The sequence below is a fragment of the Lampetra planeri genome, chromosome 24 (genome assembly GCF_965212315.1).
Source record: "Lampetra planeri chromosome 24, kcLamPlan1.2.h2, whole genome shotgun sequence".
Taxonomy (NCBI): domain Eukaryota; kingdom Metazoa; phylum Chordata; class Hyperoartia; order Petromyzontiformes; family Petromyzontidae; genus Lampetra; species Lampetra planeri.
The window spans coordinates 8,624,749-8,640,219 of record NC_136130.1 but is presented as its reverse complement, the minus strand read 5'-3'; the positions used below and the strand labels follow the sequence as shown (position 1 = coordinate 8,640,219).

General features: G+C 41.1%; 1 protein-coding gene across 4 annotated transcripts in view; it reads right to left on the bottom strand.

The window, feature by feature from the left end:
- Nucleotides 1-350: 350 nt before the first annotated feature.
- Nucleotides 351-15,471, bottom strand: part of LOC144726722 (lysine-specific demethylase 4C-like) — a 36,555-nt gene continuing 21,434 nt past the window's right edge. For 3 of the 4 annotated variants that reach the window (XM_078605556.1, XM_078605555.1, XM_078605554.1), the window contains exons 13-23: nt 14,819-14,927; nt 13,247-13,422; nt 11,961-12,174; nt 11,593-11,669; nt 10,935-10,990; nt 10,172-10,280; nt 7,447-7,635; nt 6,625-6,795; nt 4,785-4,904; nt 2,688-2,780; nt 351-2,165 (exon numbers count right to left, since the gene is read on the bottom strand). In XM_078605556.1, coding sequence (XP_078461682.1) covers nt 1,992-2,165; nt 2,688-2,780; nt 4,785-4,904; nt 6,625-6,795; nt 7,447-7,635; nt 10,172-10,280; nt 10,935-10,990; nt 11,593-11,669; nt 11,961-12,174; nt 13,247-13,422; nt 14,819-14,927 — 1,488 coding nt within the window. In that variant the 3' untranslated portion in view covers nt 351-1,991. The remainder of the gene's footprint in view (nt 2,166-2,687; nt 2,781-4,784; nt 4,905-6,624; nt 6,796-7,446; nt 7,636-10,171; nt 10,281-10,934; nt 10,991-11,592; nt 11,670-11,960; nt 12,175-13,246; nt 13,423-14,818; nt 14,928-15,471) is intronic. The other variant, XM_078605557.1, reaches the window with a different exon arrangement.

Sequence of the window (15,471 nt, the reverse complement as noted above, 5' to 3'; positions counted from 1 at the left end):
AACTTGTGGAAAAAAGGACAATGGTATGGAACATTCCAAAGTCGAGCAGTACGAGGAAATAAGCAATTGTGACCTGGCAATTTGTATAACTTATTTTGCATCATACGTAGCCAACTGTGCCAATCGGAGGTGTGGGGCGAAGGACAACACATTTCATACAAAAATAAGTTCTAAAGAAATGAGTTCTCAATTCAGGCAGTGTGGCAATTGAACAACGAATGAATGGCATGGCAGTCAGACCTACTCAACGTGGGTAGAGGCGTTAATGAGTGTGGTGCCACTAATTTTGAAATTTTCATCGAAGCTACGATGGCAAGTAGCTCCTACTTACAAAGACCAATACAAAACTGTTAAATGTGAAGCCAACATATCATCTTTATTAACACAGACATGTATTAAATAGGAAAGCAATTGCCATGTGGAATTTAAACAATATTACCAATCACATAGTAGTTATTTTTACACGTGGATGGGAAGAATGTCGCAATTTTTACAAGCCGAATAAGACAATGGTAATCGTACGTCCAAGGTTGCATACCCTTTTAACGTCTTTCCCACCAGTATTCACACGATACCCTTGGATAAAATGCTCAACGTTAAAAAAGACACTACACAATTTCAATATGCACGTTTATCAATGAATCTTGGATTTCAGAATAGCCTTCAAAGATTTAATTAACAAGAAAAAATGTACAAAAAGCATGCTCTACTGGGTCAACGTAAAAAAGACTAACTCAGCCAATTCATAAGTGCTTTTTCACGTGGGTTAAAACACTTTGGAACCAGACTTTGTTTTAATCTTTTTTAAATATTCCTTATGGGCAACGCTCTTTCCTGTTTGGAAAAGTTACGTTGAAAAAGCCTCCATTTCTACAATTGCTCTTTGCCAAATCAAGCTCTTAAAATTGAAGGGATGGAAAATTACACGTGCAATTACTATAATTAACAAATCTACATAAGTCGTTCTAAATAAAATACCAATATTCTGGTTCAACAGCGAAGTTAACGAAAAAATATGCAAACAAATTTAAATAAGCTTGGCCATGTACACAAAGATCCCAAAAATGTGTAGTCAATTTTGACACGAGTTGTTTTCCTATATTACAATCCACACGTTCCAAATGTACTAATAAACTCATTCACACATGGACAGTTCAGTATTAAAGCTCAAACTGTGCGGAGGTACAATGCCAAGAGTGTTCAAATATTGAGAAATATGCCAGTGTAAAAACCCAGTCGTGAGTTTCTGACCATCTCAAAATCAGGGATTTCTTTTAAGGATAAAACCAAAACAACGCACGTTGAAAAACATTGTATTTTCAGTCTACATTCTGTTATGTTACATTCTGCAAATACTATGTTACATGAAAAAACCTTAATACATGAGAAAAATAAAACACGTGAGAGTTAACTTTCTTTTGAAAAAAATAAGATGTACTGTAAATAAGGTTTAACACATTATACAGGGTGGAACTATACACGCAATCTTACATTGTTTCTATTGCAGAGCATACTGAAGTAAAGATGACAATTGCATTTCTAAACATGTTCCAAAAAAATGTGCACTGTAATAAACAGAAGCTAATGTATCAATACATTCACACAAAATGCACCTATGTGCAAGAACATTTGTACAATATAAATCTACATCCCAAAACAACGTATTAAGTATAAATGGGCTACAGAGAGGAGACATCTTTTACAGGTTTCCGTCTGACATTGTCTTGGCAACCAAGAGGGAACAAGAGGATGGCAGACGTATAGGGGTCAGGGGCTTTTATACAAGGCTCTTTCGATGCCTGAGAATTGGGCCAAACATGACGTAACGGCAATGTGCATGTCCAAATCAAAGAAAAGGTCTCAAGCCTCTGCAGTTTAAAAAATAATTTGGATGTTGCATGATGACCTCCTCCAGAAAGATGTGGGAATATTTGTTGAATTTGTTTTTTATATTTTGATTACTGGCCTGGGGTACAATTTACTTGCCCAGGCTAGGGTCCCGGGCGTGGTTGGCCAGGGAAGGCCTGCTCGAGGAATGAGCGATAGGCAGTGTGCTCCACGTAGTCCTCGGAGTACTTGGGGTTGAGCACACGTTGTCGCTTCGAGTCCTGCGCCACCATCTTGCCGTAAAAGACGTCGTCATATCGCATGTCCGAAGCCTGCGACTGCATGCACGCCAACAGAGCGATATAATACCACATGTTTAGCATCATACACTGTCGGTACAAGTGTTGTTAATGAGCACTTTACGGATTACAAACTATACGAAGTGTTTGTGGCCAAAACCATACCTGGCTGCTATTTGTCTCTTCCGTGCCGATTTGCAAATTGCGACGTGTAATCATTTGAAGGCGAGATGACCGAGATGTGCCCCATGATTAATTGGCACTAAAGTTGTCTATGGTAAAGAATCAAACTGAATTTGCTGGGTTTGAAAGGTGGTGTGCAACCCACTGCACAATCAATCACCCAGGCACGTGAGTTTTCTAAAAAAAAACATGTTTTTCTGCACAAACACCTTTAAAAGATAATCCAGAAAAGGACATTGCTGGAAAAACTGCAAATTATACAACTTATCACAGGCTTTCATGGAAAATATCATTATATAAAAACACTTGTATTGTGACTGCTGAGTGTCTGCAAATGCATGGTTGTTTGTCAAGGTTGTTCCAAAATTCACATCTTACCAGCCTTGTCTTGACCCTCTTTGGGAGGTCCTCATTCAATGTATAAATGTCTTCTCGCTTGGCAGTGTTCTGGGAGCCATCTTCAAACTCAACCTGTGACACATGACATTTCTAAGTCAAGAGGATAGAATCCAAGCCTTCTAATGACATGCTTATCAATCATTGTTAGCAAATGGCAAAAACAAGAATGCAGAAAAAACCCAAATGCCTAATTGTAAACATTTACTCGCAGCGCTTTCCAAGGAGCTCCAATGTAAAGGACATCCTTCACACAAACTACAGCTTTCATTATCAAGTGGTCAGCATGAGACGTAAGTGGAACAATCAATACAACAATTGGCAATTCTTGACAGCTAATATAACTTGGGCACAATTCAATATTTGGGCCTTGAAAATTTTCCACAATTTGTCACCTGTACACACAATGTGAAAACGTGCCACAGTTCTAACACTCAATCAAGTGCCATTTGTAACCTTCTAGCCTCTTGTTGGCAGAATGTCTTTGAAATTAAATTGTGTTGGGGTTTCAACAGAGACGGCTCTGATAGAGAATACCTTCACTTAAAACGAAAATAAGATCAAGGGAGGCACAAATATTAGTTCTAATGTTTATAAAAGAAATGTTATTAAAATGACAATGAAAGAACTGTATTGCAGAGCATATAAATATACCATAACATAACAAATATTATAAAAAAAACTTATTTTGAATCTATTATTAACTGGACAGGTGGCTCAGCAGGACAGGAAGGGGCTCGTGGCCAGAAGGTTGTGGGTTCAAATCCTGGGGGAGGCGGGGGGGGCGGGTTAACTCGGCCCATCAGACCTTCAGGGTTGTCATATGTATGGACGGACTCACCCCTTCCATCCAAATGCAGAACTTAAACCACTGGCTCAGTGCTGTAAACAAAGGAGTACTGCCCTCTATTCTCAATGAGCAGCTAACCACTTAATTTGTTGACGATATTAATACATTTTCCTTCCCTTTAACAATGTACCACCATTTTGATTTAACCTTACAAGATGCATTCCGATTGATTGTAGCAAATGATCATATTTCTTAGTTCATATATTAATATATGCTTTAACACTCACGTCGTACACAGAATAATACAACTTATTTATCACGAGAATACAGGGTGCAGGGCAGCCTTTGTACATCTAATATTAGATGAAAGCCATCACATCACTCTTGCACAAGAACTGATGTCATAGGTTCGTCTCCACAATTTCCATCTTCTCAGTTGTGTTCTCTCCTTCGGCTGCTATTCCATCACCACGATTGTCCACCAATAACAATCTGGTCTGTGTCATACCCAAGCCCATTTACTTTTCTCTTGAGTCAGCATGTCTGAGTTTTACTTGCTCCCAGATCCATGTGCTCCTATTCCTGTCTATCAGAGCAAGTCCAGATATGCATTCTGATACATTTGTCAATACAGGAAGCAGACAGGCCACTAAGTTTATTCTTCTGGAATATTGATAAGCTGCCTTGATCGATTTCAACTTTTCTAAATTGTGCCAGTGAGCACCCATTAAGGGCAGCATAACATGCAATGGAGTGACGGGGCAGCACAACAACTTAGTCGCCAAAGCTCCTCAGTACTGATGTCCATATGCTACACCAGATACTCATGTCTCTACACACAATTGATTCCAACTGTGCCATCAGTGTTAAGCCATGAGATGAAAAATGCAGTGTGCTCCATGGGTCAGAACAGGATACACTATCCCCCAAACACTCTTGGCATGAGATTGTCGAATTATTAAAAAACGAATTAATCATTCTTTTGTTCAGTTATTGGTAGCCTGGCTACACGTGGGAACCTGGCTTCATTACAGGCAGCTGCTGAGATTAAAACCCAAAATATCTCAGCAGCGCCAGCTCAGACACCAAGTTCTCATTTATGCCGATTTGAGACCTAGGTGGGGGGGGGGGGGACAGGGAAAGTTCAGATATTACCTGCCACAGAGGACCATGGTCATGAATTAAAAGGTCAGGTAAACAAGCATTGTGGCATAGTGGCTCTAACCAGGCCCGTCACTACTCCCCACACGCAAAAAAAACACCCGAGAGAGAGAAACGTTTCTTCTCACCTGGAACATTTGCATGGAGTGAGCCGCGACGAATTTGGCTCCGTACAGCTGACCATCGGTCCAACGCACGGTAACTGCTTCGCCAGGCGCAGGCGGACCGAGCACCAGGCAATTGTGACTCTGTACAACAAAAACCAGCAACAAAAAAACTTTACTACAGAAACCACGCTCAACACCTCCCCCCACCCCACCCCGCATGATAACATTCAGCAACAAGCTTGCCCACCTCACGGCAACAAAGACACACAACTCATTAATCATATTTGTTGTTACACTGCAAGATAACACTCGTTGAGAGCAGCAATACAATCACATTGTCGCCTCTGTTTTTCCTGAAGTATAACCCCCCCCCCCCTTTTTAATTTACATTTTATGTTTTCTGAGTGGCAATAAAATGCTAATAAATCTGAGTAATCTGTTTCTTAGATTAAATCGTAAAAACAAGCGCAATCTGCTCTGGGCATTCATCACCATGTATTTAGTATGATTGAAAATGTATAGCACTCGTCAAAACGCAAAAAGGATTCAAGTAGTAAATTTAAACAAGCTGGTAAAAAAGTTTTAACAGACTAGTACAATTCATGAATGTCCTATTTAGTGAAAGAGATGTATAAGCTCGTCGGATTCTTCCAGTATGAACAAATATTCTGATTCTGAAAGTTGTGCAGACAGGAACAAAAACATTACAAGGTGCAGGCAAAAACTGCTGAAAGAACAATTTACAATATTGACGAAATAAACTATACCGCACCAAAACAGAAACATTGCAACAAAAACAAGGATGTAGTAAATGGTTGTAGATAATATGCACTCAAGACTAAGCAAACACAATCGAGCGAATAAAACAACGTAACCATCACGGGAATGCAGAAGTAACAGCTAATGGGTTGGGTACCGGTGCATCAACCGAACTGTGCATTCGGAGTTCCGAGTTTATTTGAATTTGTGGAGCCGAACCTGAGCTCAGACACAAGGGCATTCCAATAACGTGGGGCAGTGTGGAAAGATGCATCACCAAACCTAGTATTATAAAAACTGGTATTTTTTTTTACTAGGAAGAGGCTGCCCCCACTGGGAATTTATCAGATTAGGAGGTGCTTTAGATATTTGCCACATTTGTTTAAGGACTTTTAGAATAAAGAGAGCCCAGTGGTGGTCTCTTCAGTTGTCAAGAGGAGATAAATTGAAAGGGATCTAGAGGTTGAAATGATGCGTTCTATCGGGGGCGTCAAGGGCAAAGCAGAAGACCCAGTGGTATAATGGAACAAGACGTTTTAAAGTGATTTCGAAGAATAGACAGTAGATGATGTCACAATAGTCAAAGATGGGGAGAGGATGGTGGATGACGAAATGGCAGTTTATTTCCATGGAGGAATCAAATTTTAGTTTTTTTTTATCATATTGGGCACATTATCAATGTGGGCCCTCAAGGACAGTTTTGAGTGCAAGATAACTCCAATATAATTAACGTTATTGACCTGTTCAATGGGATGCGAGTCCAGGGACATAATGTGCAGGAGAGAAAAATAGGTTGAGTAGCTGGAGAACAACATGACGTTAAGTCGTTTAAGCACTAAGGAATAATGTTAAGGAATTAAGCTGGAGTTGTGGATTATCAAATGGATGTTCAAGCTGTCATTGTAAATCGCCCATTGACTTCCAGGAGTCTATCAGGGCTGTGTCATAAAAGTACAGAAACGCACCAACTTGGTAACGTTATTAAATGGTATGAACGTTATCTAGCTAAAAAGAGAGCAGGCCAAAAGAAACATCATTCTCCCGTGATTGAATTGTATGTGCCAAGAGATGCACATTATCACTCCTCTCGCAGCGTTCTCACCGTTATATCCTCGGGGAAAAGGTTGTCGCTGTACGATCCATCATCAAAATTGACCTCGTAGAAGGTCTGCGTGGTCAAGCCAATCACGTTACTATGATAATAGCGGCTGTTTTTGTGCTTGGAAATGACGGTCTGTCCGACGGTTACGTCCTGCAGAGCATTTCTGCTCTTCTGTTGGCAAAACACGTGGCTGTTCAATAACAGATATGTTGCAGCAAACATCCCACATGAAAGCATATCATCAAGACTATATTTTAGGAAGGCCATTGCATTAGGGTGTTTGGTCGATTGCATTGGAGTATTTTCCATATGGAGGAAAGAGCAGGTCCCAGAGAAAATACAACCACATGATTCTAATAACACTTAAAAGTCTGCATAGATGGACTTACTAAACCACCTTCAGTACTGCCAATAATTGACCTCACAACCGAAAAGACTTCAGAGTTTAACAAATCAAGAAACACCTGCCTCTTAAATTCTTGATCACAGGAGTGATCGCTCATTAAAATCGTCACTTACGCTCACAATGCCCACCATGAATCAAGCGTGTGAGAATTGCTGACCAATTATGCAAATGCTATGGTAATGTCTACATTCATATAACTTGGGTAAACAAAACTCCATGAAAAAAAGAAAAATAGAAACAGTACAAAAGGAATTTGTAAAAGCTAGACAAAAAACTAAATTACAACAATTAACCAAATTGCCAGAGCGAAGGGTAAATAGCTTTTACGTGCGTGCTACATTCCTACAGTCCAGAAACACGGCGTTCACACGTGGAGATAAGCAGGACCTTTAGCCGCCCCGCCCACCCACTCATACCGTGCCCTGCGTGCCAGTCTTGTGCCGGCTGCACGTGATGTAGACGGCGTACGGCCAGTCGTCAGGCTCCATGAGGACGCCGGCAGCGTGGGCGCATGTCACGTGGAACGGCGTCGGGCAGCGTCCGTACGAGCACTGCACGCACGCACCCTGCACCTTCCGATGCTGCTTCCGGCAGAAGATGCATTTCTGCAAACGGCAACGTTGTTTTTTTATTTCTTTACAACTTGCTTTTTCTGTTGAGTTCAGAATCGGAACATTTATTTATCCTGGAGGAATCCGATGAGCTATAATGCTTTTTGACACTTGTCTGGTAGTTTCACAAATCAATAAATGCTTGCGTCCTATAAATGCTTGCTCACCAGGTATGCGCTAACATGCCTAAGTCACTTGGTGAATTCAATACTTATGCTCACAATGCTAGTCATCAAACAGGCATGTATGAATCGATTAAAAGTTATGAAAATGATAAGCACATGTTAATATTTGTTTGTTGCCTTTCCCTCACACTTCCGGTTGGCTACGTATATGTCAACGTACATTTTATTTCAGTCAACGATGACCAAGAATATTGTCAAGCGTGACGATGACTACAACTACCGAAAGACCCAAGCATTGTCGTAACGGGACAACGTTAACTTGTCTGAATGAGGACGCAGACTAAGAATATTGAGTGAAATGTATTAGAAGTGCACCAAGTTAATTAATTAACGACCCGGTAATATTCGGCGGGGAACCTGCGTGCCCCTCACACCAACATTTTATAAGTGGACTGTTTTTTAATGCTTTAGTCAACTAAGACCAAGAAAATGATGTAATAAAAAATCCACAGACTATGACTATCACTAAAACAAAAATGGTGCCTACATGACCACTGGAAACTATGCAAAAGAGCACCCGCTCAAGTTCATTTATTAGGTATAGCCCTGTGAGCCATTCGGCTCTTGAAATCGGGTGCAACCGCAACAAACAAAAACATGAACAAGAAAACATCTTTAAGTGACTATGTGCAAACAGAAAATCCAAGAAAAGACAGCAAAAACACACCAAGAGCGGAGTTACTGACAGCTAAATGTCAAACGAGCATGAGCCACAGCAGACAGCGGCGGTATTAACTACATTTTTAAGTCACTCAAGGAGTTGGTGGAAAAGTACACACAGTTCAAAAAAGGCACCATTTAATAACAAATTAATCTACGGATAATTTATGTTAGTCCTCAAAATTGTGAAAGCCAAATGAACGTGCAGCGAAAAGGATTAGATGTCATGCAAAACAAGCCTGACAGGCAGCCAACGGCACTCAATTGGGCAAAGTCTCCGTAGACAGCTATTAAAAATGCTAAAATAGATTCTTTACGACAATCATATATTAATTACCAAACAGTAAGTGCATTGAAGTCGTCAGTGCAAAAATAGCCTTCTTACTAACAATCCTATAAATTTACTTTATAAAAACAAACCATTTGTATAAAAAAAAACATTCTTAGTTTCCAACAACCCACAAATAGCCACACACACGGGGAAGCAAAGAGGACTAGCAATCAGAAAGTTTTCCTTGAGGATGGCTAAAAGGGCATATTTATTGGCCTCAATTGTATAGCCCTGAAACATAAAATATACACCAAGGCAATGATTTAGGTGGTGTCTATTTTGATTAACCCGACCAAATTTACGCAAGTAAAACAAAGATGAACAACTCTGGCCATTTATTTTTCATCACCTGCAGCAAGATTCAGCGTGCACCACAAACAGTTTAATTCCATTTGGCTAACGGCAGCCAATAAAACACAAAGTCTTTCGGTTAAAAGGTGACTACATAAAAAAGCGATGAAATTTTTTACAGTGACAGTGAGCTAAAACGATCGTTAGTTTTGCAAGCAAAGCATCCCGAGTGCTAGGCAAGCGCGCAGAGCAGCAGCTGCTCAACAGAAATTCTCCAAAGCAGGGCTGCAAAACAGCTCATAGTGTGGCGGACAGACGGCGTCGGATGCTAATGACTTTGCTCTGATTAAAGAGGATCTGTAACTGGGTGCGTTCCAGGTTAAAAGCACATTTAATGTCCGGCGAGCTCTCCCTGCCTGCGTGAACTGGATTGCCAACGTCTGTGCACTAATCAGGCCCTGTCCCTTAATGGTTGGCAGAATTCCTCTGCAGCATTAACATTTGCCAGCTGTTTACAAACGCACATGTACAGACAAATATGTTGTAGATGCAGTAATTTTTTTAACATTTTCAGCCTCATGAACGCTCAGATTTGTCTTCCGCAACTGCAAATAATTCTGCTCTACATGCAAACCGAGATGTCATTGTAAACCTGAGCTATGAAATGCTCAAGCACCATGAGCTAAAAATGTACCAAGGTTCAGCATGTTGGGTTGTATTTGAGTTTAAACAAAATGCTTTTCGACTCGAGTATGATGATCTAATTTAGCCTTACTGCATTAACAATCCTTTGTCAATCTACTGCTGGATGAAGACTTGCCCATGTGAAATATGATAGGGGTTGTTTGACTCTACTTCACCACAATGGTCAGTGTAGAGGTTGATGAAGCTGGGGGTTGTCCTGGACCAGTTCAAATATCACTCACCACTGACGATAGCAGACTGGAATCGAACTCTGGTCATCGAGCTCATGGTAAGGGTGCGCTTAACCACCATCCCGCACTGCTCTGCTCCACCTTACGATAGCATATCAATAAGAAACCAAGTAAAACAAAACAAGTACCAGTTTCCACCGCGGAGGAGGGATGCGGCTGATGTCCACTGGTCTCCTCTCCATTACATTCACAAAGCGCGCCTCAGTCACTGCCACCGCGCACATCACATGCACCCATCTGTAAATGGTCGCACGACATACGACACCCGCTTGTCAAGAACGCCCACCCACACCACAACGGAGCATATCAAACGTGGTAGCCGGGTGCAGAAAACTGCACGCAAAAAAAACAAAATCTGCCAGACATCACATCCGAGTGTTGCGGCCACACAAGCGCAACTCAAATCGACGTGCGTCTTGTGGTGCGCGCAAATTCCACATGGACTGCACTTCTAACCAATCGCAAGCATCAAAGTGCAAAATAATTAACATCTTAAAATCAGGAATAAATTACTGTCCTACGAGAATACCTGCCAATCAAAATGTAAAACCTGCAAAATTATTATTTACCCAGAGGAAGGCATATATGAAAATGAATCAAACTGTTTTATTTACAATCCGTAAAACCCATTAAGCATATGTTTGTTTTGAATCACAAAAGGTAATTGAAGAAGCGGCACTAAAACACTTCGGAGACGAAAAGTATTTGCACCTAAATGGATTTGGACCGTGTATATTACTAAATATGCTATGTTTATAGCCTGCGGAACGGTGCGACTAGGTTCACTATGCATCAAACTAAAGACTTCTGCTACCATAACATATTAAGGTATACGAGCTGTTTGGTACAGCGTGATGTGGCCCTATGGAGACCACGGCTGCTGCTCCGTACCTGTTGTCTGTGGTCTGTTGGAGGGCGCCTCCTCTCAAATTGCACAGGCAGCAATCCTAAGATAAAGCAAACAAGCACAAATTACACAATAATTGCAAAAAGAACGGCTTTAGTAGCAACAACCAGTTGCACATTAAAAGGGACATCCATAATAGGCATCTCAACACCAAAAAAACCTGGCAAAGCAATAAAAATTGATTTAAGAAATATATACAATTTAGATGTTGAAACATTTTTACATAAAAATTGTACACGAATGAAGTATACATCTGTTGCATTTTGCACTCATAAGCACTGCTGTAGCTAATTGAGCATTAAGTGATACCACGATTGAGCACTAAATAATTATTGCTGGAGAGGTAAATTGTATAAAAGCAGAATGTAATAAAATGCAAATTTGGCTTGAAAACATATCCCTCTCCTTTGCAGGTCCTAACCCTAACATATACGAAACAAATATTAAAATATATACTACCTCCAATACTGACATCAAGTCTGGTTAACTGTGACATTATGAAAACATTAAAGAATAATACATTCAAATGACAGTATATTTTATTGAGGTTTATGCTTAAGTGGAGGTACTATTTCAGTGATGGAATATTGCAATGTAACTTCAGACTAAAAGATTTTAGTAAAAGAAGTAAAATGGACTCACCACAGTCCAGGCCTCCGCAGCACATCGAGAGCATTTCCAGCCATCTGACAAGGATTGTGCCCCGACCCCATAACAACCTGTCACGGCAAACCACACAGCAATCACGGCACACCATTACAGCACGCAAAAACCAATTACCAGGGGAGGCCAGCCACCGCCATTATGGCAGCACAACAAAGCTCGCCGCTAATCGAGCCGAGCACTCTCTCACACGCGCGTGCACGCGCACACAGACAAGAAACGTGCCGCGCCGAACAAAAACTCAAGCACCAGTGCCACTCGCAAAAAGCTGGGGTTTTTTTTAGGTTGAGAGATGTACACAGTCGACAAGACAGAGGTGAGCAAAGGGTGAGGGAGAGAACTCTTACTTGCGTGCACCTGCAGGCAACACTTTGCACAGGAGATGAGGGTGCTGGTGCCGTCCTCGTTAAGCAGAGAGCCACCGGGCAGCGGGTCTGTGTTCTCCCCGCACGACGCGTAGCACATTTCGGGGATGAGCGGCTTTGTCTGCATGCCCACGGTGGGCACGTTCGTCCCAGAAGTGGTGCTTGAACTCTCGGGGGGCTCTTCTTCGGCTTCCGACTGAAGCCATACGAATGTGGATTTTGTTGGGGCGAAAATGTAATATAAGTACGTATGAAAAACACATGTAGGCACGTAAAATGCTTGTGTGCTTCTGGGTGCTACAGAAGTAGAACAATTCTAGACTCGGGCTTGCTCAGAGCAACTAGATGTTTCACCAACAGGAAGGTAACAAAACTATTCCTAGTGTAAAATAATCTGACAAACATTCGTGCTGGTCAATAAAAATACCATCCCCGTATGAAAATTCTAAAACAAATTTTAAAAACATCTTCCAAGAGAAACAGTACATTTTAAATAATTACACGTTGGATTTAGGCAGATTGTAAATGCAACTGCACCTCAAAGCAACCGCACCTCAAAGCAACCGTTAAAATAACATCCATGTGTAATGTGGCTATACAATTATCGATTGGAAAAGCCAATCTAACCAATTATTCACCAATGTACATGCTGCTAACAAGGCTTGCTATCTCTAGCATGGCTTCATGTTCCAATTTGTGTTGTTAAATGCTATTGTTACTGCAGCAGGCAATGTGGTCAGAATGTCAATAGGGGTTAAATGGAATGCCTGGGTTACTAAGCACTTTTGTACTCCCGAGACCAGCACTCTGGATGACTCTTAAAAAGGCAAATGTCCATGTCTTATGTATCTTTTGAATCGAATATGTTACTCTGTATTGGGCCATAAAGTGTATTGAGTTTACAATATACCTGCATAGTCAAGGTCTTCAATTTTTTTTATTTCTCAGAATGCAGAGGAAATCTGAGCGCAAAATAATTTTTTTATTGAAAGTCCAAAGAAAATTTTAGAAGGACACCTGAGGATAACTTTCAGTAAGACTACAGGGAATGAAAAGCATTATTTCCAATTATTTAATCAATGTGATAAGGAATAAAAGTTTGTTTTTCAAAAAATACAGGAGTATCTTCACATTTAATAGAGAAAACTGGCAAAAGCAGTGCATGTTCAACAAAAACCTTAATGCAAAGCCTCATAGCAGCTATGAAAAGAGGCGTAGAGTACCAAGTGAATAATGTGGTGTGTGGGTAGGCAAAATAGGCGCCTTACCCTGTAGTAGGGGTGGAAGAGGGTGCAGATGGCACAGTAGGGCTCATTGCGAGCTGCTGCCGCGTTGTATTCGCGCTCGGCCAGGAAGCTGTGCGGCCGGGTCTGCCACAGGTGCGCCAGTGGCCGTGCCCACGACTCGGCCTCCGATTCCTCCTCGGACACCACTTCCGGCAATTCTGCGAGGAGTGTTGTGTTTGTAGACACGTTAGCACAAGGTAGGCCAATGGGATGGGCACTTGATACTGGGGGGAAGAATTCGCGGCTTATACAAATTAGGGGTGATGTCAAAGATGTGTTTATGTTACTTTACTACAACTTAAACAGGCAGCACAGAGAAATGACAGAACATAAGGTCTTAATTTGCCCAAATAACTAATTTTCCAAAGACACTCATTATTCCTGTAGAAAAGTCCACAAGAGAGCCCCAATTTCTGGTCATGTGGGTCAACCTTAATTTCAAAGATTGGGTCACATTAATCAAGTGCAGACAAAAAGACAGGAAAACCTTTCCAAGTGTGCACCCTGAGAGACACGCGCACACAAACGATAATTCAAACACACCAGGGAAAGCACACCTAATTTGCACCAAGCACAGGTAAACTTTAGATATAAGACGATAAAAAAATGTGCAACCCACATCTCAGAATAAAATAAACACCATATTTACAAGTTATGCTGCCAAGGATTTTGCATACAATTACCTGCAGTTCAAAATTAAAATGACGTATGATGATAGCTTAAGAAATCAGCTTTTCTCTGCACAAGTTATTTCTTGGTTATATTTTATCTCTACAGACCTGTTTCAAATGCATTGTATTACAAGCAAGAAAGACTGAAAACAGAAAGAGATTGCTAAATTAACTACCAATTGGTTGCAAATTCACATAAAAGGAGATTCAAGTTACTGCCAATGCTCAGTAAACCGACCGAGTTTCATCAACCACCACTGCCTCCAGCCACCAAGCAGAAAAGTCAAAATTCTGCTAGAGCAAAATGTTGATGGTTGCGCAATATCAGGCAGACATCCACACCATTTACATTCAATGATACCCACTGTGGAAAGAGCAGTCTTCCTCCTCAATGTCAAGGCCCCCCCCCCCTCACATGAAAACAAACAGCAGGAAGAATTTTTACAACAGTTTCCCTCACACAGGCCCAAAGGCATATAATGCCAGGCAACCAGTAACAAACAGCACCATTGATGGTAGAAGAGATTACATATTTCTTGAAATAACCAAGGTCATGAAAAATTCGAGTAAAGGAGACAATGGGGAGGAATTCCAAAGTAGAGCAGTGTGAGGAAAAAAAAAGTCGAAAGGAAAAAAATGTTTGGACCTGCAATAAATAGTTGCACACAGTATGGATGAGTCAAAACAGTCAGTCTAGTAGACAGTCCTAACATGGGTGGAAGAACAGTAATCCATGGCAGCAGCAATAAAAAATATATTTTTTAAAGTAACGAGACGACCGACCGCCAGCGAGCGAGTGACTGGAGTGACTCTGTGAGTGTTGAATTAATTATCAATCAATCTCACAGCTTTAGAAAATGAATTACTGTGGAGTGCCTCACACCTTCATCGCTGGGTGACTCCTGCTTCACCACGGAGATGGGGAATCGAATGGGCAGCTTGCTCAGGGGCTGCCGCCGGCTCTTGCTCCGCTTTTTGGCTGCCATCACCTTCTGGATGAAACGTCACCCGACAACCGGCAACGTCAGCACACAACCAGCAACCGCGGTCCTACACGGGTACTGTCCACCTTGTAGGACATTGTTTTTACCCGTTCGTTCCCAACAACAGGCGTGTTCACTATTAGAAATTTCACAATCATTACTCAAGTTTATTTTCAGAGATGTGTAAATCTTTGCCCCCTTGTAAAAATCGACGAAACAGGGATTTAGTAGTTATGTTAAGTCCTATTTGCATAGACAATATGAAGTGTCTAAAATTCGGGATCTATTCAATGCAATCATTTCTTTTATGTCAAGGTAAATGTAGCAACCTCTAGTAACTGCAGGAGTCATGTAATCAAATATTGATTCTTACAGGCAACATTCAAAACACACCATGGGCATAAAAATTAAAATGACAAAATAATGCATTATTGCATGCCTATTGAGAAGACATCAATTACAATAGGATTTCAGATATGAAACAGATGAATAAAAGGTGCATTCTGGCATGATGCACAAGTGCATTAAGCACAGCCACAAGAGAAAGTAAAAT